We start from the raw sequence: 25,359 nt of genomic DNA, 5'->3' as shown, positions 1-25,359 counted from the left end.
CCAACACTGAACCAGGAAGAAACTGAATCCCTGAAAAGACAATAATGAGTTTGGAAACTGAAGCAGTAATAAATAGCCTACCAACTGTTGGGAAAAAGCTGAGCGTTGGGAAGAAAGCTGAGGCAGGGCTCGCATGTCTGCCATAATGTCCTCCGGAATGTGTCTAGACTTGCTGGCTCCTTGCTTCTAGCCCTCCTAGGCTCCTAGATTGATTGTACCTCCATTATCTCAAGTAGCAGAACATGTTCCTTATAAATGCTAAACCATCACAGCTGTAGATCATGCACCTGCTCTTTTGCCCTCCACATTCTCACCACCTGTTTCTCTGTTGGATTACCAATAAATAGCATGGGCTCCCAGAGCTCGGAGCCTTCGCAGCCTCCATACACTAGCAATGGCCCCCTGGTTCCACCTTTCTCTCTCAAACTGTCTTTTTCTCAATCCTTTGACTCTGCCGGACTTTGTCACCCCCATGACCTGGTGTTGGGTCTGATCACCCCAACACCAACAACAAAAAAAAAAAGCCCAGGACCAGACAGATTCACAGATGAGTTCTACCAGAGGTACAAAGAACAGCTAATACCACTCCTACTGAAACAATTTAATATTCAAAAAAATTGAAAAGGAGGGACTCCTCCCTAACTCATTGTATGAGGCCAGCATCATCCTGATATCAAAACCTGGCAGAGATACAACAAAAAAGGGAAATTTCAGGCCAATATCTTTTACGAACATCAATGCAAAAATCCTCAACAAAATACAGGCAAACTGATTCCAGCAGCACATCAAAAAGTTTATCCACCATGATCAAGTTGGCTTCATCTTTGGGATGCAAGGCTGTTCAACACACGAAAATCAATAAATGTAAGTTATAACATAAACAGAACTAAAGACAAAAATCACATGATTATCTCAATAGATACAGAAAAAGTCTTCGATAAAATTCAACATCCCTCATATTAAAAACTCTCAATAAACTAAGTATTGAAGGAACATGTCTCCAAATAATAAGAGCCATCTATGACAAATGCACAGCCAATGTCATACTGAATGGGCAAAAACTGGAAGTATTCTCTTTGAAAAGTGGCCCAAAACAAGGCTGCCCTCTCTCACCACTCCCAGTCAACACTGGAAGTGCTGGCCAAGGCAATCTGGCAAGAGAAAGAAATAAAGCATATTCAAATAGGAAGAGAGGAAGTCAAACTATCTTTATTTGCAGGTGACATGATCTTATATCTAGAAAACCCCAATGTCTCAGTCCAAAAGCTTCTTAAGCTGATAAGCAACTTCAGCAGTCTCAAGATACAAAATCTATGTGCAAAAATCACTAGCATTCCTATACACCAACAACAGGCAAGCTGACAGCCAAATCCCATTCACAATTGCCACAAAAAGAATAAAATACCTAGGAACGCAGCTAACCAGGGAAGTGAAGGACCTCTTCAAGAACTACAAACCACCACTCAAAGAAATCAGAGAAGACACAAAAGAATGGAAAAACATTCCATGCTCATAGATAGGAAGAATCAATATCGTGAAAACGGCCATATTGACCAAAGTAATTTATAGATTCAATGCTATTTCTGTTAAACTACCATTGAGATTCTTCACAGAATTAGAAAAAAACTATTTTAAAACTCATATGGAACCCCAAAAGAGCATGAATAGACAAGGCAATTGTAAGAAACAAAAACAAAGCTGGAGGCATAATGCTCCCAAACTTCAAACTATACTACAGGACTACAGTAACCAAAACAGCATGGTACTGGTACAAGAACAGAAACATAGACCAATGGAACATAATAGAGAATCCAGATATAAGTCTGCACACCTACAACCATCTGATCTTTGACAAACCTGACGAAAGCAAGCAATGGGAAAAGGATTCCCTATTTAATAAATGGTGCTGGAGAACTGGCTAGCCATATGCAGAAAATTGAAACTGGACCCCTTCCTTATACCATATACAAAAATTCACTCAAGATAGATTAAAGACTTACATGTAAAACCCAAAACTATAAACACTTCAGAAGAAAACCTAGGCAATATCATTGAGGACACAGGCATGGGCAAAGATTTCATGACAAAGACGCCAAAAGCCAAAATTGACAAATGGGATCTAATTAAACTAAAGAGCTTCTGCACAGCAAAAGAAACTGTCATCGGAGTGAACAGACAACCTACAGAATGGGAGAAAATTTTTGCAATCTTTCATCTGACAAAGGTCTAATATCCAGCATCTATATGGAATTTAAACAAATTTACAAGAAAAAAACAAACAACCCCATTAAAAAGTAGGCAAAAGACAAAACAGACACTTCTCAAAAGATGACATACATGTGGACAACAAACATGAGAAAAAGCTCAACATCAGTGTTCATTACAGAAATGCAAATCAATACAACAATGAAATACCATCTAACACCAGTCAGAATGGCTATTATTAAAAAGTCAAAAACAACAGATGGCTGGCGAAGTTGTGATGAAAAAGGAACACTTTTACACTGCTGGTAGGAGAGTAAGTTAGTTCAACCATCATGGAAGACAGTGTGGCAATTCTTCAAAGACCTAGAGGCAGAAATACCATTCAACCCAGCAATCCCATTACTGGGTATATACCCAAAGGAATAAAAATCATTCTATTATAAAGATACATGCATGCATATGTTCATTGCAGCACTATTCACAACAGCAAAGGCCTGGAACCAACCTAAATGCCCATCAATGATAGACTGGACAAAGAAAATGTGGTATATATACACCATGGAATACTATGTAGCCATAAGAAGGAATGAGATCTTGTCCTTTGTAGGGACATGGATGGAGCTGGGGGCCATTATTCTTAGCAAACTAAAGCAGAAACAGAAAACCAAATACCACATGTTTTCACTTACATGTGGGAGCTGAATGATGAGAATATATGGACACGTTGCGGGGAGCAATACACACTGGAGCCTGTCAGAGGACAGGGCATGGGAAGAGGCAGAGCATCAGGAAGAATAGCTAATGAATGCTGGGCTTAATACCTGGGTGATGGGATGATCTGTGCAGTAAACCAACATGGCACACACTTACCTACGTAACAAACATGCACATGCTGCACATGTACCCCTGAACTTAAAATGAAAGTTGGAAATTAAAAAAAGAATCCATCCTTTCCATCTTTCTGGTCTGCCATTCTTTGTGTTATTTCATTCCTGGTTAGGTAGCAACATGATTGCAATATTTCCGAGCATCCAGGCATGACTTCCAGAAAAAGATGAAAAACTAACTCTTTTAGATTTCTACTCAGGAGCCAAAGACACTTTTCCCAGAAGTTCATCTAGCAGGCATCATTGCTCACTAGCAAGAGTTGGATTACATGCTCATAACTGAACCAATCCTAATCACCAGAATGGAGTTGTTTTAGACCAACTCATCAGCATCTCCTGGAGGACTTGTTAAAATATACATTGCTGGACCTCATCCCCAGGGTTTCCGACTCAGTAGGTCTGGTATGGGTCTTGATACTCTGCGTTTCTAATAAATTCCCCAGTTACATTAATACTGATTATCTTGGACCAGTCAGGACTATCTCTAGAGCTGGAAATGAGGTCAAATTCCCCAAGAGAGCTGGCTACACCGAGAATGGATACCTGAACACAGCAGTGACTCTATTAGAAAATAAGGAAGTATAAATGGATGTGCAGCAGCCTCCGTGCTAATCTAAGAATCTATTAATAAAACAGTATTACCAAATAGGATTTAGCCTAAGAATACAAGGTGATTGAACATTTGGAAATGTATTCATGTATTACACTAATAGATTAAGGAGAAAAGCTTCATGCTTTGTGTTACTAAAGGCCAAAAGACATTTGATAAAATTAAAAATCCATTCCTGACTTGAACTCAGTTTCTTCAGCTTTAAAATGGTGGTAAGGGGGTTGGGGATAGGGTTTGTATTATATGACCTCAAAGTTCCCTTCCACTGTAAAGATTCATGACTCTAACACTCTGCTGTGACCACTGGATAAGTTCTCCATAAAGAACGTTTTGATGAGCCAAAGTGTAAAAACTATATTATTTTTATCACTAAGTAATGCCCAACAGATCTTCTCAAACACTCAATATTCTTTTTCCCCTCCCTGAACCTGGGTGTGGCTCACACATGAGTGAAGAAAGGGTGAGGCCGAGACTCTGCGAAATAGAAAGGGTGTATGTTGAGCATATTATCTGGTAAATTTTTTAAAAATTAAAGTATAGTGGTCTATTTTTAGGCTACATCAAAATGACTCCCAGTCAAAACTTCAGGGATCCTTTATAGTCTGATGGCTACTTACTAAAAGGCAAATATCCTGAGGGAAGGATCTTCAGGAAAAGCACTTACATGCACTGAGAGACCACCAGCGTATTAGTCCATTCTCACGCTACTAATAAAAACATACCTGAGACTGAGTAATTTATAAAGGAAAGAAGTTAATTACTAACAGTTCAGCATGGCTGAGGAAACCTCAGGAAACTTACAATCATGGCAAAAGGGGAGGCAAACACGTCCTTCCTCACATGGCAGCAGCAAGGAGAACTGCAGAGCAAAGTGGGAGAAAAGCCTCTTATAAAACCATCAGATTTTGTGAGAACTCACTCATTGTCACAAGAACACCATGAGAGTCCCTCCCACAACACTGGGTAATTTATATGGGAGATTTGGGTGGGGACACAGCTCAACCATATCAAGCAGATACCAGGCTAGTCAAATGTACCACTTGCTGCAGGGATGTCAACTATCTCAATGAGTGAATATATAAAGAATTTTGTAGAGTAGAGGATCTCAAAGATGTCTACCATCTCTGGGTGGGCTATCTACTCAATCACAGCCAGAGGCTATGGGCTATCAACCGTTCAATGAGCTTCTACACCCAGGATGCACCTAAACAAAGGTTTTATAAAGAAAGCATGATCTCAACAATGTCATGTAAGAAGAACCTTCCTGGTAATTATAGTGATTTTAACAATTCAGCAACATTGACTGAAACTTCCTGAAGTTTGTTTTGAAACACTGGAGTGAGCTTTTTGAACAATTCAGGAAAATAATAATTCATATACAACTATTCTAATGTACACACAGTGGCAATTTTTCTTTTCTTCTTGTTTTTTTAACCTTATTGAAGTACTGCAAAATACACATAGAGCTAATGGCAATTATCTTAAACATACAGTTTGATGAATTTTTACAAACTAAACACATGTAATAGCCAGCATCCAGATCAATGGTCCTGTGCAATCACCAAGTGGCCAGCTTTCTTTATGAGGGAGTGTAGGCACACTTGAAGTCCTAGCTACACAGGAGTCTGAGGCAGAGGATGCTTGAGCCCAGGAGTTGGAGGCTGCAGTGAGCCAAGTTAATGTCACTGCACTCCAGCATGGCTGAAGTGAGGTCCTGAATCAAATAATAACAATAATAATTTACTACTCCAAAATCCCTCTGAGAGTTATTCCTCATTGTAGCATTTTATAAGCTGTTGTCTTTCATTTTCACTCCTACATTTCCTACTTTGATTTCTCTCCAGATTGCAGAAGTCCTGTAGTAGATATAATAGGTAGTAGTAGATATAATGACAACATTAAACATGATTGATACGGTTTGACTGTGTCCCCACCCAAATTTCATCTTGAATTTAACTCCCACAATTTCCATGTGTCATGGGAGGAGCCCAGTAGAAGGTGAATGAATCATGGGGTCAGGTCTTTCCTGCACTGTTCTCCTGATAGTGAATGAGTCTCACAAGATCTGATGGTTTTAAAAATGGGAGTTTCCCTGAACAAGCTTTCTTTTTGCCTGCCACCATCCACGTAAGATGTGACTTGCTCCTCCTTGCCTTCCACCATGATTGTGAGGCCTCCCCAGCCATGTGGAACTGTAAGTCCATTAAACCTCTTTCCCATATAAATTACCCAGTATCAGGTATGTCTTTATCAGCAGTGTGAAAATGAACTAATACAGTAAACTGGCACCAGTAGAGTGGGGCACTGCTGAAGAGATACCCAAAAATGTGGAATCAACTTTGGAACTGAGTAACAGGCAGAGGTTGGAACAGTTTGGAGGGCTCAGAAGAAGACAGGAAAATATGGGAAAGCTTGGAACTCCCTAGAGACTTGTTGAATGCCTTTGACCAAAATGCTGATCATGATATGGACAATGAAATCCAGGCTGAGGTGGTCTCAGATGGAGATGAAGAGCTTGTTGGGAATTAGAGCAATGGTGACTCCTGTTATGTTTTAGTCAAGAGGCTGGCAGCTTTTTGCCCCTGTCTAAGATATTTGTGGAACTCTGAACTTGACAGAGATGATTTAGGGTATCTGGCAGAAGAAATTTCTAAGCAGCAAATCATTCAAGAGGTGACTTGGATGCTGTTAAAGGCATTCAGTTTTATAAGGGAAGCAGAGCATAACAGTTCAGAAAATTTGCAGCCTGACAATGTGATAGAAAAGAAAATCCCGTTTTCTTAGGAGAAATTCGATCTGGCTGCAGAAATGTGCATAAATAACAAGAAGCCAAATGTTAATCCCCAAGACAATGGGGAAAATGTCTGCAGGGCATGTCAGAGGTCTTCACGGCAGCCCCTCCCATCACAGGCCTGGGGGCCTAGGAGGAAAAAATGGTTTCGGGGCCAGGCCCAGGGTCCCCATCCTGTGTGCAGTCTGGGCACTTGATGCCCTGTGTCCCAGCTGCTCCTTTTAGCCATGACTAAAAGGGGCCAATATACAGCTTGGGCCATGGCTTCACAGGGTGCAAGCCCCAAGCCTTGGCAGCTTCCGCATGGTGTTGAGCCTGTAGGCACACAAAAGTCAAGAACTGAGGTTTGAGAACCTCTGCCTACATTTCAGAGGATGTATGGAAATGCCGATATCCAGGCAGAAGTTTGCTGCAGGGCCAGGGCTGTCATGGAGAACCTCTGCTAGGGCAGTGCAGAAAGGAAATGTGGGGTCAGATCCCCCACATAGAGTCCCTACTGGGGCACTGCCTAGTGGAGCTGTGAGAAGAGGGCCACCATCCTCCAGACCCCAGAATGGTAGATCCACCAACAGCTTGTACCGTGTGCCTGGAAAAGCCACAGACACTCAACACCAGCCTGTGAAAGCAGCCAAGTGGGAAGCTATACCATGCAGAGCCACAGGGGTGGAGCTGCCCAAGACCATGGGAACCCACCTCTTGCATCAGCATGACCCAGATGCAAGACAAGGAGTCAAAGGAGATAATTTTGGAGCTTTAAGTTTGACTGCCCTGCTGGATTTCGGACTTGCATGGGGCCTATAACCCCTTTGTTTTGGCCAATTTCTCCCATTTGGAATAGCTGTATTTACCGAATGCCTGTAACCCCATTGTATCTAGGAAGTAACTTGCTTTTGATTTTACAGGCTCACAGGCAGAAGGGACTTGCCTTGTTTTGGATAAGACTTTAAACTGGGGACTTCTGAGTTAATGCTGAAATTAGTTAAGACTTTGGGGGACTGTTAGGAAGGCATGATTGGTTTGAAATGTGAGGACATGAGATTTGGGAGGGGCCAAGGGCAGAATGATATGGGTTGGCTGTATCCCCACCCAAATCTCATCTTGAATTGTAACTCCCACAATTCCACTCATGGTGGAAGGAACCCAATGGGAGGTGACTGAATCATGGAAGCAGGTCTTTCCTGCACTGTTCTCATGATACTGAATGAGTCTCACGAGATCTGATGGTTTTAAAAATGAGAGTTTCCTGCACAAGCTCTCTTTTTGCCTGCCACCATCAATGTAAGATGTGACTTGCTCCTCCTTGCCTTCCGCCATGATTGTGAGGCCTCCCCAGCCATGTGGAACTATAAGTCCATTAAACCTCTTTCCTGTATAAATTACCCAGTTTCAGGTATATCTTTACCAGCATCATGAAAACGAACTATTACGATGATAAAGAAAAGCAGTGGAGAGATTATCAGCCCCACTCACTGAAGGTTGACAGGACTGCCTTAATGATATGTACAGGTTACTGTGCCCAAGCTTTCTTTATTTCTGAAAAGACAATCAAATCTAACAAGAAAGTTTATAGAGTTGAAAAAAAACACAATCTCACCATCCTAACATTAATTTTTAGTTTTATATGTCTCCTCCCATTGGTACAGGGATTTTTACCTAGCTCTAATTACAGTCATGCATCCCTTAACGATGGGGATATGCTCTGAGAAGTGTGTCATCAGGTAATTTCGTCATTGTGTGAACATCATGGAGTGCACTTACACAAACCTAGATGGTATAGTCTACTACATACCTAGGCTACATGGTATAGCTTATTGCTCCTATGCCTCAAACCTGCACACCACATTACTATACTGAATACTGTAGGCAATTATAACACCATGGTAAATGTGGTTCAAGCCTGTAATCCCAGCCCTTTGGGAGGCTAAGGTGGGAGGACTACTTGAGCCCAGGAGTTTGAGACCAGCCTGGGCAACACAGGTTAGGAAGACTCCGTCTCTACCAAAAATAAAACAATTGCCCAGGTATGGTGGCATGTGCCTGTAGTTGCAGCTACTCAGGAGGCTGAAGTGGGAGGACTGCTTGAGCCCAGGAGCTTGAGGCTGCAGTGAGCTATGATCACACCACTGCACTCCAGCCTGGGTGACAGAGCAAGGCCCTGTCTCTAAAAGAAAAATGAAAAAAAAAGGATAAAAAATGGCACACCTATATAGGGCATTTACCATGAATACAGCTTGCAGGACTGGAAGTTGCCATGGGTGAGTCAGTGAGTGAGTGGTGAATGAATGTACTGTAGACTTTATAAACACTGTACACTTAGGTTACACTAAATTCATGTGTAAAAATTTCTTTCTTCAATAACAAATTAACCTTACCTTACTATAACTTTTTTTACTTTATAAACTTTAAAATTGTTTTAATGTTTTGACTCTTTTGTAATAACACTTAGCTTAAAACAAAAACACATTGTATAGCTATACAAAATACTGTATTTTCTTTTTTATATACTTATTCTATAAGCTTTTTTATATTTCTAAAAGGTTTCTGTCTTTCAAAACTTTTTAAACTTAAAAACAAAGACATAAACGCAAACATTAGCCTAGGGCTTCACAGGGTCAGGATCCTCAAGACATCACTATGCGACAGGAATTTTTCAGCTCCATTATCATCTTATGGGACCACCGTAGTATATGTGTCCCAATGTTGTATCACATGACTGTATAACTAGAGACATCTTGCTCTTTTACTCCCAGCTGTGGACAAACAAGAAACTTTGCTGTTGTGGCTGCAGGAAGGCAACCCAATGTTTCTCTAATACTTTGTACAATGTAGTGCTCATGCCCACTATGTCTAACACGTCACAAATATTCATTAATAAAATATAGTCAAACCTTTAGGAGTTCACAATCTAGTGAGAGAGACAGGCATCATGGTGCACTGTTGTTTTTCCAAATGCCCATTGCTAATCTGTTCATCTTGTTCTTCTGTCAAAGCAGTAAGGACAGAAGAGAAAATGTGAGTCATCCCAGAGTCACTGCCCTCTGGAAATGCCTGAAATCCATTCTTTCCTGTCCCTCAGATCACTGTAAGGACTTCAAGGTTCTCTCCAACCCTTATAGCTGTATGAAAACATTTTTTCTGATATGAGAGCCTCCACCCTCTCTCTAAGGAAAGTAAATCCTTTCTTAGTCAAGCTCTCCCTTTTCCACACTCAGATCTTTCCCCGGAATGTCTCCTCTGTCTTTCCTCCCCTCCTCCTTTCCCATTATACGTCTCACTAACCCTCAGGAAAATAGCTTTAAAATTTCCCCTCTGGAATGGGGCCCAGTCCACAGAGCACCTACCTTTGGTATAAGTCAGATGTTAAACTCAATTACCTACAAAGGCCAGGCAGAACAGTGTTCTTCTGACTTTGTTTGCATATTAAGTTCATGGAACATTCTCTACTTTCACAAAGAAACATGATCATTTTTTTCTTGAAATATACAGCCCTTAGTTAACCTTTCATTTGCACAGTTTTGACAGATAAGAATGCAAGAACTATTTCTTTTTCCTCCCAATTCTACTCTAATGTTAGTAACTGGCAGAGGACCTTCTGAGTAACAGAGAACATATGCCCTCTAAAAGGCTACTCAGCAGCCACTGTTTGCCAGATGGAACATGGGCCTGGCGTTGCTGTGTTGCTAGATCTTCTGACCTTTCAGGAGACAAAAATCCAGATATTTTTATGAAAAATCATGTTTTCAAAATGCTGATGTGGACGAAAGAAAGAGAGATCAGACTGTTACTGTTGTCTATGTAGAAAGAAGAAGACATAAGAAACTCCATTTTGTTCTGTACTAAGAAAAATTCTTCTGCCTTTAGATGCTGTTAATCTGTAACCCTAGCCCCAACCCTGTGCTGGCAGAAACATGTATTGTGTTGACTCAAGGTTTAATGGATTTAGGGCTATGCAGGGTGTGCTTTGTTAAAAATGTGTTTGCAGGCAGTATGCTTGGTAAAAGTCATCGCCATTCTCCAGTCTCAAGTACCCAGGGACACAATGCACTGCAGAAGGCCGCAGGGACCTCTGCCCAAGAAAGCCTGGGTATTGTCCAAGGTTTCTCCCCACTGAGACAGCCTGAGATATGGCCTCGTGGGAAGGGAAAGACCTGACAGTCCCCCAGTACGACACCAATTAAGGGTCTGTGCTGAGGAGGATTAGTGAAAGAGGAAGGCCTCTTTGCAGTTGAGATAAGAGGACGGCATCTGTCCCCTGCTCATCCCTGGGAATGGAATGTCTCGGTGTAAAACTCAAGGTACATTCTATTTACTGAGATAGGAAAAAACCGCCTTACGGCTGGAGGTGAGACATGCTGGCGGCAATACTGCTCTTTACTGCACTGAGATGTTTGTGTAAAGTCAAACATAAATCTGGCCTATGTGCACATCAAGGCACAGAACCTTTCCTTAAACTTATTTACGACACAGAGACCTTTGCTCACATGTTTTCCTGCTGACCTTCTCCCCACCATTATCCTATAGTCCTGCCAGGACGAGAAACACCCACAGGTGTGGAGGGGCTGGCCCCCTTCAGCGGACAGCTAATTCAAGAAAATTTAAAATGCTCCAAAGTCTAAAGCAAACAAGTTCACAAGAGTGCAGGACCATTGCCAGTGTACAGCTTCTGGCACCGTAAATTCTAATGAGTATTTTATTATATTTGCTTAATTTACAACAGACAATAATATAATTATGCCTTTGACAGACATCAATAATCTGTTTCTGTATTCATTCTCCACATTTATAGAGTATTGTGTTTTCTAGCTGATTTCTACAACACATTGTTAACAGTGCCTTAGGCCAAACTACTCTTCTTTCCCAATTATTCTCTTTCTTCCCTACAAAGGGAGTTAAAACAAGGAGCTGTTAAAACTTGGAGCCAAATTAGAGATTAAATTACATTAGCTTTAAACGGTTTTCTGGAGTGGCTAGAAATTTTTACCAGTAATCTTACTGCAAGTCCTGGGTCACTGAAGAACTGGGTAAATATGATTAGCATGCACGCACAAACACATCACTGTGATGAAAACGCAAATCACAGTATGTGAGTCACTACTCTCAACACTGCCATGCCCCTGCCTTAAACCTGCCAGCCCCATCCAGAGGATTTTTCTCATATCTGAACTCCAATCATTTACACCTTCCCCCATCAGAATTTACCCTACATTTTATTATAATTGCATATAAATATGCCTTCCCTGTAACAGCAGGGACTGTGTCTCTCCACTGTATGGCCTGTCACAGTGTCCAGCACACAGTAGGCAAAGCAAGAGTTACTGCATGAGCCAGTATCATCATCCAAACAATAGCTACCATTTCCAGAGCACCTACCGTGAGCTGACTAGTTTACCTACATTATCCTGGTGGTTTTCCCAGACCAGACCACCCAAACCAAAGCAGCCCCCCAGTCACCCTCTAGGCACGTAACCCTATTTTAGTTCTCTGAATACGACTGATTGCTGTCTAACATATTTTGGTTTGTGTGCTTATTGTCTGTCACCGGTTTCCCTTCACAAGAAGGAAAGCTCCAAGAGGACAGGCATCTTATCTACCTTGTACTTGGCTCACAGCAAATAAATGAATCTAAGCCGCCCACCTCCCTGGGTGACAAGAGTTGACCTGCACACAGTAGGTCTCAAAGAGTATGTTTTAAATTCTATATTTAGATTTCAAGATAATTGTGTTGAATATTTTAAGGTTCATAACAAACAGAAAGGGGAGGGCAGAATAAAAATAAATAAAAGTTTAGTTACATTACCCTAGCACTGACATTGGTACGGGAATTTTTGCTGCAATAAGAAAGCCACTTCCTCTGACATAAGGTCACCCACACTTCTGGGTCTTGCCACATCCTCTTAGACAGCTCATCGTGGCTTGGCTGGGGCGGTCAGGACTCCAGAGGCTCACACTAAAAGAGGGGTGGTAGTCGAGCAGTCACTCCACTCCTCTGTAGGGAGCTGGCCGCGAGTGGGTGCGCAGGAGGGTGCGCGCGGATCCGTGCAGCGCCCAGGGCGGCTGTGCGAAGCCGCCGCAGCCTGCGCGCCCCGGCGATTCTCCACCTAGGGGCTCGCCTTCCTGCCGCGTTCCTCTTCCTTCCACCCCCAAAGCGCGCACGCCCTGCAGAGTCAAACCTGGCGCATCCTCAAGCTTTCAGGGGGCAACGTGACCGAGCCCCGCATCACGTGTGCAGAGACGGCCTATAGCGTCTGAAGGATGCCACCTAGTCGCAGGCCCGGCGGCGCCACGAACAGCGACCGCGTTAGTCCAGCTCGTGCCGCGTCCCGGCCCGGCCCAACCCAGCCCCGCCCCGCCCCGCGCCCAGCCCCGCCCCGCCCCGCGCCCAGCCCCGCCCCGCCCCGCGCCCAGCCCCGCCCCGCCCCGCGCCCAGCCCCGCCCCGCCCCGCGCCCAGCCCAGCCCCGCCCCGCGCCCAGCCCAGCCCAGCCCAGCGCTCCGCCCCCGCGGCCCGGCCCCCAGCGGCTGGCCTTCCGCGGCCCCGCCCCCGCCGCCCCAGTCCCCGCCCCTCGCGCCTTCGTTTATTCTTCCGCGCGCTGGGACCGGCTGCTTCTTCGCCGGAACCACCCGGTTGCTTGCTGTCCCAGCGGCGCCACCTCATCACCGTCGCCATGCCCGGAGGTCTGCTCCTCGGGGACGTGGCTCCCAACTTTGAGGCCAATACCACCGTCGGCCGCATCCGTTTCCACGACTTTCTGGGAGACTCGTAAGTGGCCACCGCGTAGCCCTGTCCTGGCCTCGGTTGCGCCGGACTCGGAGGTGCCTTCCCTATTTCTTCTCCTTTCCGTCCTCCCGGTCGCTCAGCCCCCTGCGCCGCCCGCCCCTTCCCCCGCACCGGTTCCTGCGAGCGCCAGGCCGTGTGGCGCTGCTGGGAGCTGGCACCCCTTCGGCCTGCCCTGTGCGGGCCACTCGATCCCTCCTGGCCTCCCCGCCTCCGGCGTGGCTGGGCAAGGCCACGCCAAGGTCGGGGGTGGGGAGGATAAAATTGGGTTCTGCAGGTTCTGGAAACTCACTGCCCGCGGGAGGGTTTGTTGTCCGTTTAACTCGTCTTAGTAAACTGTGCAGGTAGCGTGGTCAGGCCGAGAGCGCAAGGGCGGGACGGCATTGGCGATCACTTCCCCGGACTAGTGCCCAGGGTCGCACCGCCCTCCCACCCTCCGTTCTGGAATTTGCTCCCTGGGGAGGATGGGTGTCTAAAGCCAAAGTCGGAGGACACAGCTGCTGGCTATAGGTTACAGGAAGGCCAACGTATCATCTGAGAGTGCAGTGGTATTTGCAGGCTTCTGGGCACAAAATGTGAAATTTAAAACCACTAACTGCCAAGTAGGTGGCCGAAAGACTTTTTGTCCAGAGCCGCCTCCAATGGCCAAGATATGATTTGATAACAGCTTTAGGAAGAGCCAAGAACACGCTGCGTAGGTGTGCCTTCAGAGATTCCAGAACTTGCAACACTTGGAGGGAAGGACTTTCTGATACTGTTCCGCTGTAGTGGCCTATTCTTGCTAGTGATGGCCGTTCGAGGCTCCAGGACACGTGTACTCCCCAACTTTGAGACTCTTTTGTTTCCCAGTGGCTTGCTCCTCACTGTCCCCTCCGCTTTCTACCTTGCTTCTAGCACATGAGCTTGCTGATGATAGCCAAATTGATGACCTGTGATCTGACTTGGCAATTTTACCATTATGGATAGGAGTAGTAAATCAGTGTCGCTCCTTTTTTTTTTTTTTTTTTATACAGCTCCTGAATCAGCAAACTGGAAGTTGCTTAGTTTTCATCAGAAACATTCCAGGCATGTCTAGTTATATTATGGTTCTGGAGTACTAGTGGTCCCACTACACTGTGGGGCTCCAAGGCTTGACGACAGTTCTTCCCCAGATTATATCCTTTTTATATACAGTATCCAGGGAGACAGGCTTATGAAATGAATCAGTGATTGGACAGGGCTGTGCAGAGAACCAGGGAGAGATTCTTACACATCATATGCCTCCCCAACCCCTTATAACCTCTTAAGTCCCTTTTCCAGCCACTGAATAGGGAAAAGTTAAGCTTTGTGAAAGATAGGACTAGGCCAGAAAAAGGTTGAGAAATGGAATATTCAAACCTTGAATGCAGAAAAATACTTTAGAAATACAGCTTATGGCCATTCTTATACTTAGGATCTAGGTAGTAATATTTCTCCAGCAATCCTTGGGATTTTTAGAGTTGTGTTCCTTCCCATTTCTACCTGCAGCCCTCATCCCCATGAAACATAAACTATTTCCAGAACTCTTAGCTTGTATAGATTAAATATTAGCATAAAACGTATTTACTGTGCCAACAATTACAAATGCTGTCGCTTTTTAAGCTAACCATACTTTTTTGGGGTTTTGTTAATGTTTATTGGCCTCTAGATCCATCTAGATGTGATCAAAAGTGGTACTTTATCAGGGAGCCATAGTTAGGAACACGATAGAAATATCTGCATTTATTAACTAATATACAAGTCTGCCTAGGATCAGGCATAGTATTCCCTACCTTACCAGAAGGAGAAGTTTGAGCCTTTTATATGTTTATGACACGTGGATTTTTGCCTGATTTTTCCAATTTTCTATTCTGTATATGATCCCAAATCAGACTGTCAATTTTTGATCCAGGTATTTTTGAGAAGAAAAAATTAAAACGTATCGCTCTACCTTACCCCTGATCATTGTAAACAACTAAAGAGGTTGGGTGCTACATTGGGTGAGTTTACTGGACCTTATCGCTGTTTCTGTAAGTGGTAGAAGCGGCTTCTTCATAGCACATCTTCACTAAGCAAAATACGTGTTTTCCAGGGGTCTTCTGGGGCTTAGTAAGTGGGAACCATTCTCTTGAAGGAGGAAACCTTTTGTCTTTTGACAAAAATGGGAGAATGTCACTGAATTACTCTTAAGTGCAGCAGTAGGAAGAGTTGGAGGGGAAGGAAGTCCAAGGTAAGACATTCTTGGAGTTCATCCTGTTCGTAGCCATGAGGTAAACTGGAGTTTTGCTTCTGAGGGAGGGAAGGACGTGAACTGGCTTAAAACCAGTTCCTTTTGCATGATTCAGCAAAACAGTCTTTATGGACTCACAATGGAAAAAGAACTCCTAACTTTTCTAATTTATCCTCCTTTTAACGATACAGGAGGAAACGCCCTGTTCCATTTCTTCTCAACTTCTGGAGACCTTCTGTTAAGTCTCATCTAACCATTAAATAGATCGTTTTCCATAGAAGCTAAGGCCTAGATTTTACTCATAGTGATATTATCTACTTCAAAAGATATACTCTATGTTCTTCCTTTTGCCCTTCATAGTAAAGTGAACATAGTGCACACCTCCACAATCTTAAAAAAAAAATTAACTTTCTTCCCAGTCTTGCCATAGGGCCCTCCATCCTTTTTGTATGAAGATCTTTTTCCTTCTTGAAACCTTGGGAGTTGAGTGACAGCCGTAAGTAGGAAGGAGGTGCCCTTGTCTTTGCTTGTTCTCTGTGCTCAGGGAAACTTCAGAAAGGTCAGCTTGGCATCTAGGCTAGATTTAGTTATCTACTAGTTTAGGATCCTGCCTAAATCATCTGGTTTAGGATGGTTTAAGTTGATGGGGATGTGGAGAAATGAGTGTTAAATTTTCCTTTTCAGTTGAAAGAGTAGTTTCTGTTGCCAAGAAGAAGGAAATGGTACTTCAGCTTTCTTGGTGACAGCTTGAAATGTGCTCAAAATCTATAAAATCTTAAGACAATGATGACTTAGATATTAGTATTTTCCTAAGAATTTGCTGTTGTAGAAATCTACATTGCAGGCTATCAAAATTCTACCTGCTTGGTCTGAAGAAAGAAGAAAAAGAAACTGCAAATGAAGAGATAGGTAAAACTGTGAAGGTGCTATTGTTTTGTCAGAGTATAAATATTGGGTGTCATGTTTGGCAGGTTAGATCAGTAAAGTGGTTTTACAAAAGATTTCATATCCACTTGCTTCAAAGAAACCAAATGTTAACTTTAATTTTTTCATATAAATAGAAAATAGAAACCTATTTATTTCAGATTACATAATCTGTTTATTAGTGCAGTCAGGCATTTGTTTGGATTCAGGGCATACTGGGACATCCATTATTGGAGCTGAATGTCAGGGTCTATGCTAGAAAAAAATGTAGAAAAGGATAAGAAGAAATAATTAAGTTTTTTCAGTGAACTACTTGGCTTGAATAGCACAGATTTTATTAGCGAAAAAGGAGTCAGGGTGGCACCATAATTATTAAAGGAGGCAACACCTTAACATTAGTCTTTTTAAATATGTGTCATCTTGAATTTCATGTCTTTGATTGAATTGGGCTATAAGCATAGGCTTCTCTGGAGGTAAGTAGATTGAAAAGCATTCCTCAACAGAAAAGCTGAAAAGTAAATATCATAGGCATTCATTTAAAAAAGAAAGACTGTTTTTGATCCAGAAGTGGTGACTTTTCATTCTCTGTGATGTTGGTGATAACTCTTCATTCAATTGTGACCTTGTTTTTCTTCCTTTCAGATGGGGCATTCTCTTCTCCCACCCTCGGGACTTTACCCCAGTGTGCACCACAGAGCTTGGCAGAGCTGCAAAGCTGGCACCAGAATTTGCCAAGAGGAATGTTAAGTTGATTGCCCTTTCAATAGACAGTGTTGAGGACCATCTTGCGTGGAGCAAGGTTAGTATCAGTTGGCATGTGCTTTGAGCCTGAGATTATAGGTCCAGTTATAAATTATAGAGTACTTGGTTTTGAGGTTAAGGTACAAGTAAGCCTTAGGTTCAAAGTTCACTAATTATTTGAAAATTTCAGTTGAACCACACAGTGATCACATTGCTAAATCCATTGGTCAGTCAGTTCTCAGCCCTCCTCTTGGCCTGCCAGCAGCATTCAACCCAGGTGATCACTGTACCTCCTGAAACTTTTTCCTTTCTTGACTTCCAGGACACCACATCCTAGCTGTTCCTGCTCACTGATTCTTCATCTCCCAACTCCTAATTTATGCTGAAGTTACCCTGAACTTATTTCTTGGACCTCCTCTCTTTTCTGTCAGCACTCTTTCCCTTGGTTAGCTCATCCACTCACACCTTTAAATACCATCTATGTGCTGTGATTCTCAAATTTTCATCTCTATGCCAGACTCTTCCAGGTTCATATAACCACTGCCTACTTAGCATCTCTCCTGGGATGTCCAGTCATCTCAAACCTAGCATGTCTAACTAGGCCTCACTCTTAGATCCAGAGTTTTACTCATCTAAGCTAATGGCAACTTCATGTTTATAGTTGTTCTCGCCAGGAGCCATTGTGAATTATTCATGTATTTTCACATCATACATCTGATTTATCCTCAGACTTGTCAGCTCTACCTTCAAGATATGTCCTGTATCATAGATGGAAGGCTCACTTCCCAGGGATCTGTGTGACTTACCCTCACCTCTTTCGGGTCTCAACTCACAGGACATTTCATCAAAGCCTTTCTTGTCCTCATTATCTAAAATTATAACTCCTTTTCACGTTCACCATCCCCTTCTCCTCAGCACTCTGCATATTACCTATTTAGTTTGTTTGTTTCTTCCTAGTAGAGTGTAAACTCAGCAGGAACAGAGACTCCTGTTTTGTGCACTGCTGGAACAATGCTCACTACTCAGTATATCTTAGGTGATCAGTCAATATTTGTTGAATGAATTAACTGAAAGAAATACCTACTTTTAGCAAAAGAATTTACTTGAACAATAAATTTGGTGGTCTGAATTTACCTTGAAAACATTTTAAGGACTTTACTACACTGTGCTGTTAAGTAATAATGATAACTGCTTTTTGAGGGATGTATACTAGAAACTGTGTCAAGCATGTGCAGTTGAATAAAAGATGTATTGACTTGTGAGTTAGGGGTCTGTGGCTGTATCCTATAGCAGTTAATGCTAGTTAATCCTAAATATCTGAGACTAGAAGAATCATGTGTAGGAGAAAAAAGGGCAGTTATCTGTCTTGAAGTAGAATTTTTTTCATTCCTTACACTTCTCAGTGAGTGGTAACTGTAGTTTTTGCTATCATTTTTCATTTTCGTTTTTGCAATTGAGCATACTTTTTTCACTCAGAGAGTTGGAGGGACTTGCCCAAGACTGCCCAATGGCAATGAGAGTTGAACCTCAAATCAATGTTCTTTTTAAAGCAAGATGATAAAGAGTAGGATTTAGCCTAATTTAGGATAGAATAAACCCAAATAATTTAGGATAGGTTCTCTGGTGTTCATGGGTGTAATCTAATGCCCATGATGCAAGTGGCAGAGTAGAGAATTAGTGCACAGCAATAATTAAAGTGACATATTGCCAAAGGAAGCATTTATAGCCCATTATATAATACCTTTTAAAGGATAGACGCATGCTCAGGTTTATTTTACCTGCTGAGCTTCTGCCTTAGAAGTTTTCAGAATTGTGATTACATTGAATAGGAAAAAAGTCTGAACTATTAGAAGCAGTGCTGAAACTTTGACAAACAACTGATTATATAATAATCTGCCTCTAGCATGAGACTATATTAATTATTATTTAGCTCTGGTGACTTCATAAGCAGCCAGTGACAACAGAAAGTTAAGATAATAAAATGAAGGAATGTTAGAATTTGTTGTCATCCAGGAGCCTGAGGCAGGAGAATGGCTTGAACCCGAGAGGTGGAGGCTGCAGTGAGCTGAGATCATGCCACTGCACTCCAGCCTGGGCAACAGAGACTCCACCTCAAAAAAATAAATAAATAAAAAGAATTTGTTGTTATCCACTTCAGAGCTCATTAATGCCACATTTGTCACATCTCTGTTGAGGAATCCACAATGGTTTTGTATCCGCTATGCCATCAAGCCCCTGTTTTACTTTCAAGCCTACACATAATAGACGTTATTCCAATTTTAAATCCTCTTTTCCATTACTTGCTAAACTCTATCCAACTAAGTTCCTCACTCTCCTATCAATAGTTTATGTACAGAGTTGCCCACATGTTTCATTAATATCATTCCTGGCTGGGCTCAGTGGCTCTCGCCTGTAATCCCAGCACTCTGGGAGGCCGAGGCAGGTGGATCACAAGGTCAGGAGTTCAAGACCAGCCTGGCCAAGATGGTGAAACCCCTTTCTACTAAAAATACAAAAAAAAATTAGCCGGGTGTGGTGGCGGGTGCCTGTAATCCCAGCTATTCAGGAGGCTGAGGCAGAGAATTGCTTGAACCTGGGAGGCAGAGGTTGCAGTGAGCCAAGATCGCACCACTGCACTCCAGCCTGGGCGACAGAGCAAGACTCTGTCTCAAAAAAATATATATATATATACACACACACACATATATACACACATATATATAAACACACATATATACACACACATATACACATATATATACACATATATATGCATATATATATATAGTTCCTGATTCCTAGAATGCCTTTCTTTTCTCTGTGAAAAATCTTACCTATCCTTCAAGGGCCTAGATAGAAGTCCTGTTCTTTTCTTGAAGCCTTTGTAACTCTTGGAGTCCTACAGATGGGAGTGTTCGTATACTTCAGCATCTACCGTCCACCATTTAACATTAGTCTTGCATTTGCTGCTGCTTCATACTGGAATCATCTCTAACCAAATGAGAAGTTCCTTTGAAGGCAGGAGCCATGTCTTACTCATCTGTATTCCATATGTACTTACCATAATGCTTAGCCCACCTTAAGTGCTATATCAATGCTTAATCAAATAACAAAACTAGATTTTTTTTCTCCAAAAGCTTCCAGGGATAGGAAAAGTAGAAATAAATGGATGAATAAAGTTTTACTAGGGAAGGAGGGAGGTGTATCATTTTTCTTTAGTTCAGACTTGAAATGCTTTGTTTTCTGTTTGAATTTCACCCTAGTTTAGGTTTACTTCTGCCTTTTCACCCATTTATTTTTGACTTGTCCTTCAAGTTATATATTCAACTCTCCATTCTTGTGTTTGCTTTGTTTTGTGATTTTCTTTTTGGTCATTTCTTATTTGTCTTGTAACTTAACATCTGAGTCAGGGTTCTTTTGAGGCAGGGACCAGATCTATAAGATTTTCTTTACAGATGGCATTATTTCTAGATGTGATGGATTTAACAAACCTATTGTATCTGATGATTTTTACAGTATTTGGGTAACCAGAGGTGCCTTGTATTTGGATCTAACTAAATTATTGCAATTTTAAAGGGGTTGCTGCTATTTTCTCATAGCAGTAAAAGCATGCTGAATTTAAGAGAACTGGGCATGAAAACAGCTTTGGTCCATGATTACAACCTAAGTACTGTACTCTGCTGTTACTCCTGGCAGTAATTGGAATGAAGAGTGTTCATCAACTCACTTTTTAAAATTAAAATTGCTTAAAGAAAATTACTGTGATTTGGTCTCTTTTCTGTCTTGCAAGGTGATGGCTGTTAACTGATGAAATTCAGAGCATGTGTTGGGTTTAGATTCCTCTTTCCCTTTTTACTTGTGTTTCAGGATATCAATGCTTACAATTGTGAAGAGCCCACAGAAAAGTTACCTTTTCCCATCATCGATGATAGGAATCGGGAGCTTGCCATCCTGTTGGGCATGCTGGATCCAGCAGAGAAGGATGAAAAGGGCATGCCTGTGACAGCTCGTGTGGTAGGTGATACAAATTCATTCTGTAGTTAGCATAACTGATCAGGCTGTATGTCCATGTAAATGCTTGTACCAACTAGAGGAGATAGGGGAATATCTACAATTATGAAATAACTGTGTATTGGCGACAATATCACTGATTATCTGTAATGCTGATGCAATTTTCAGCTAAATTTTTCAACTGCTTTATTCATAGTTCATGGAAATCTACAAAAAAAAAAGTTGTTTATCCTAAAATGTCTTCCAGAATTGAGAAACCTTTTCATAGCTCTCCTGACCGCTCTCCTGACCGCCCTGTCTTTAAAGTGATGGGCCATATCCTTCTTCATAAGGCAGCTCTGTTTTAAATTTTTATTTGTTCTGTCCTCTGGCCACTAGAAAACAAACCCAATCCCTCATCTGAATAAATGTACAACTATTCAAGGAACAATATCAACTCCTATTAGTAGTATTTTTATGATAGTCATCCCCAATTGACACAGCCTTTCCCTCGATTAAATTTGCATATCAGTTTTTCTTACTGGGATAGCCAGAACCAAATAGAATTCCCTTCTAAGTTTAGAAAATAACAGGGAGAAGAAAATTATCTGTATTCCAGCCATCCACATTAGCAGTTGGTGTATCCTTCTAGATGCTTTGTTTTTGTCTTGTTTTTATACCCTTGAACATTATTAATGACTGCAGAGCTTTCTAAGTGGCTTTAATAACACTCAAAGAACTCTTCCTATTTATGCCCCTCTGTGCTTTACAGGTGTTTGTTTTTGGTCCTGATAAGAAGCTGAAGCTGTCTATCCTCTACCCAGCTACCACTGGCAGGAACTTTGATGAGATTCTCAGGGTAGTCATCTCTCTCCAGCTGACAGCAGAGAAAAGGGTTGCCACCCCAGTTGATTGGAAGGTAAAGATGTTTAAAAAAAGCGGTTTCTCTACTTGCCTAAAGGGCCAGTCTCTAAATGGCCAACTTCAAGGTCTATGTTATCTGGGTCTGTGTTTCTAGCACACAAGTACACTGGGAGGATTTTTCCTCGTGGCTGAGTTCAAGATTTGCTGAGAGGCCCTTTTCAAGGTCTTTATAACACCTTTTATACACAACACAAACTCCCTATATGGCTTTCTAACTTTTAGATAATTTGGAAAAAATATTGGTCCGAATGATTCCTTTTCCTAATAGAAGGTTTAAAAAAAAAAAAAAAAAAACTTTAACCCTTCCCTGATGGCAAAATATTTATCACACAATCTTGATTGGCCGTTTCCGTTAAGTCATGGCTGTAGAAGTACTGGTGTATTAATGTCATTAAGTATTTCATTTCTCTTAAGCTTCATTCTTTTAAACCTATGCTAGAATTCCCCAAAATTTGTTCATAAACTTTTCTTCTTTAGGACATGGATAACATCACAAGAGTATCTTAACATTGCTACATTTTTAAAATAATGCTAACCTGAATACCAGGCTTTGTTTTGTTTTTTCTGACAGACAAATCACTTAAATTCTGTATCCACTAGTTAACTTATTATTACTTATTTATGTACTTATTGAGCCCAGATAGTAGTGAACTGGGGAGATAGCAGTGAACAGTAGAAAGTCCTTGCCCTCATAGAACTTCCGTTCCAGTGAGTGGAGACAAACAGTAAACAAGTTTATTAAGTGGTGATAACAGGTGCTACAGGGAAGAATCAAGCACAGATGGGGAGAATAACAGCACAGGGGTGGGAGAGTGACTGTCAAGGAATGCCTGTCTATGAAAGGACCTTTGGGGAAAGACACAGAGAAGATGTGACCAAGGCATGTATACTTGTGAGGGACGAGCACTATAGGCAGAAGGAGCAGTTAGTGCAAGAAACTGGGCCTACAAGTGAGCTTGGCATGTTGGAGGAATACAAGGAAAGCTAGCATGCCTGGAGAAGAAGCCGCAGAAGGTGGGGTGAGGGACAAGAGACGAGAGGAGGCAGGATTCCATCACACAGGGCTTGCAGGCCATGATACTCAGAATTAAATGTAAAGTGTGGTGGCCAGCTGTTACTGGGTTTAAAACAGGGCTGTTTCTTATTAAGATGGGGGAACCGCTTTCCCTCCAAAAGTGCCAAAGATCAACTTGGAAAACAAAATCCTCAGAGAAGGGAGAGTAGAGAACACTTGATTAGTCTCATTAGCACCTGTAGCTACTTTTCTAAAGTTAATTCCTGAAGGCCTTGAAGCTTCACTATGAGATTGAATTTCACCATTCTCAATGTCTTTCAATAGGATGGGGATAGTGTGATGGTCCTTCCAACCATCCCTGAAGAAGAAGCCAAAAAACTTTTCCCGAAAGGAGTCTTCACCAAAGAGCTCCCATCTGGCAAGAAATACCTCCGCTACACACCCCAGCCTTAAGTCTCTTGGAGAAGTTGGTGCTGTGAGCCAGATTGTCAGCTGCCAATCGTGTTTTCCTGCAGCAATTCCATAAACACATCCGGGTGTCATCACAGCCAAGGTTTTTAGGTTGCTATACCAATGGCTTATTAAATGAAAATGGCACTAAAAGTTTCTTGAGATTCTTTACTCTCTGCCTTCACTAGCAATCAATTCCATTCATACATCAGCACTCTGCTGGTTCTGTTTGAAATATGTTCTGTATTTAAAACTCAAATCTTGTTGGATCTCTGCAGGGCTTGTGGCCAATGAGGTCATATTTGTTGATGGTTGACAAAGCTTGCTTCACTCCATCAGAGAATGACTGTCAATTTTTTTTTAACTGTCCTATCACGTCCTCTCTTCTGTCACCCATTTTGAAGAGTGGCAGAACTTGAGGTTCAACTTCCTCTGTAAATATCCAAGTATAAAGCCCAGGAACTTCCAGAATAACCCAGATGCGCTTTAATATTCTTTTAATATGTTTTGATCACAGAACTTCTAGAATAACCCAGATGCTCTTTAATATTCTTTTAATATGTCTTGATCACGGCTGGGGGAAAAAAGCTTTTTAATTGTGTACCTTTCTAGTAGATAAGTGAAGAGCAGGGGAAGAGACCTTTAAATATTTTGCTATAAAAAAATTTGTGACAAGTTTCTATCAAAATGGGGAGATTGCAGAAAAGGCTTCCCTTGGCTTCCAAGGACGTGTAGCAGGTGTGAGCAATATTAGTGCCATGTGCCTTTCACACAGGGTTTGCATTTATCAGTCTGTTTTCCGATGATGTGTACATGAAAGAGTACACCATGTGAAGAGAAGAGAGAATGATTGAAAATGTTTTATTATAGAACTCTTCTTGCAGTGGGTTGCTATTTTCTAGATTTTACTTTTTAGGGAACAAAATAAAATCCTTTGTTAAAACTGGGTCAGAGAATTCTGTTGTCATATTTTGAAGTATCAGCTTAGACTTATGTCCTGAAGGGCAGAGGCTTCCTTCTTCTAGGATTGGCGTTGAGTAATTTCTTCCAAAGACAGATACATAAGATTTTATATAATGAAAATGGAGGAACAGCTGAAGAATGTGTGATGTTACCACATATCTTGGTCCACTTTGCTCCTTCCTGTTACTTGCTTGGATCCTACAGTCCCATGATGTTATGATCCTTGGTATAAAGAGCTCTCCTAACCTAATGCCTTAATGGGATTGCTGGGTGTAGGAATGTGAACCTCAAAGATAATGGTACATCTGTGCTTTTTGCTGCTCTGAACTAATACTCTCAGACTTTGATTATACTCTACTAATAAGTGCTAGGTTTAGAAAAGGGTGTCCCATTTACAATGTCTTAGTCTGCTTGGGCTGCTATAGCAAAAATACTATAGACTGGGTGGCTTAAACAACAAACATTTCTCACAGTTCTGGAGACTGGAAGTCCAAGATCAAGGACTGGTAAATCCTGTCTGGCGAGGACCTGCTTCCTGGTTTGTAGTTAGCTGCCTTCTTGTATCCTCACATGACCAAGAGAGGGATCATCGCTTAACGTCTCATAAGGTCACTAATCCCATTCAGGAAGACTCTACCCTCATGACCTAATAATTACCTCCCAAAGGCCCTACATCCAAATACTATCACAATGGGGATTAGGCTTTAACATAAGAATGTTGAGGAGACACACTCAGTCCATCCCACCTGGTATAGGTATAGTCCTTTGCATGAAACCTTTTTTTTTTTTTTTTTTTTTTTTTTGAGACAGTCTCACCCTGTCCAGGCTGGAGTGCAGTGACACAATCTCAGCTCACTGC

General features: G+C 41.9%; 2 protein-coding genes and 2 long non-coding RNA genes across 17 annotated transcripts in view; 1 reads left to right on the top strand and 3 right to left on the bottom strand.

Moving 5' to 3' along the window:
* Positions 1-12,835, bottom strand: part of TNFSF4 (TNF superfamily member 4) — a 304,073-nt gene extending 291,238 nt beyond the window's left edge. For 13 of the 14 annotated variants that reach the window (XR_010137667.1, XR_010137672.1, XR_010137660.1 and 10 more), the window contains exon 1: positions 12,291-12,835. Coding sequence is in view for 1 of the 14 variants with exons in the window: in XM_054525233.2 (XP_054381208.1) it covers positions 12,291-12,383 (93 nt within the window). In the remaining 13 variants the exon portion in view is untranslated. The remainder of the gene's footprint in view (positions 1-12,290) is intronic. The other variant, XM_054525233.2, reaches the window with a different exon arrangement.
* A 260-nt stretch (positions 12,836-13,095) lies between these two features.
* PRDX6 (peroxiredoxin 6) lies at positions 13,096-24,485 on the top strand. The gene is given in 5 exon segments (NM_001132889.2): positions 13,096-13,251; positions 17,060-17,216; positions 21,026-21,172; positions 21,921-22,067; positions 23,412-24,485. Coding segments are annotated over 5 exon segments (675 nt in total). The 5' UTR covers positions 13,096-13,156; the 3' UTR covers positions 23,541-24,485.
* On the bottom strand, positions 13,129-20,433 carry LOC134760332 (uncharacterized). Its single transcript, XR_010137682.1, has 2 exons — positions 19,993-20,433; positions 13,129-16,672 (listed from the first exon to the last, which is right to left on the bottom strand). It is a non-coding gene; the product is annotated as an uncharacterized LOC134760332 (long non-coding RNA).
* Positions 21,084-25,114, bottom strand: LOC134760330 (uncharacterized). Its single transcript, XR_010137680.1, has 2 exons — positions 24,972-25,114; positions 21,084-21,245 (listed from the first exon to the last, which is right to left on the bottom strand). It is a non-coding gene; the product is annotated as an uncharacterized LOC134760330 (long non-coding RNA).
* Between the last annotated feature and the right edge of the window lie 245 nt (positions 25,115-25,359).

Source organism: Pongo abelii, chromosome 1 (genome assembly GCF_028885655.2).
Source record: "Pongo abelii isolate AG06213 chromosome 1, NHGRI_mPonAbe1-v2.0_pri, whole genome shotgun sequence".
In the NCBI taxonomy this organism is placed as follows: domain Eukaryota; kingdom Metazoa; phylum Chordata; class Mammalia; order Primates; family Hominidae; genus Pongo; species Pongo abelii.
The sequence above is the reverse complement of the archived record's forward strand: the minus strand, read 5'-3'. Positions and strand labels throughout refer to the sequence as shown.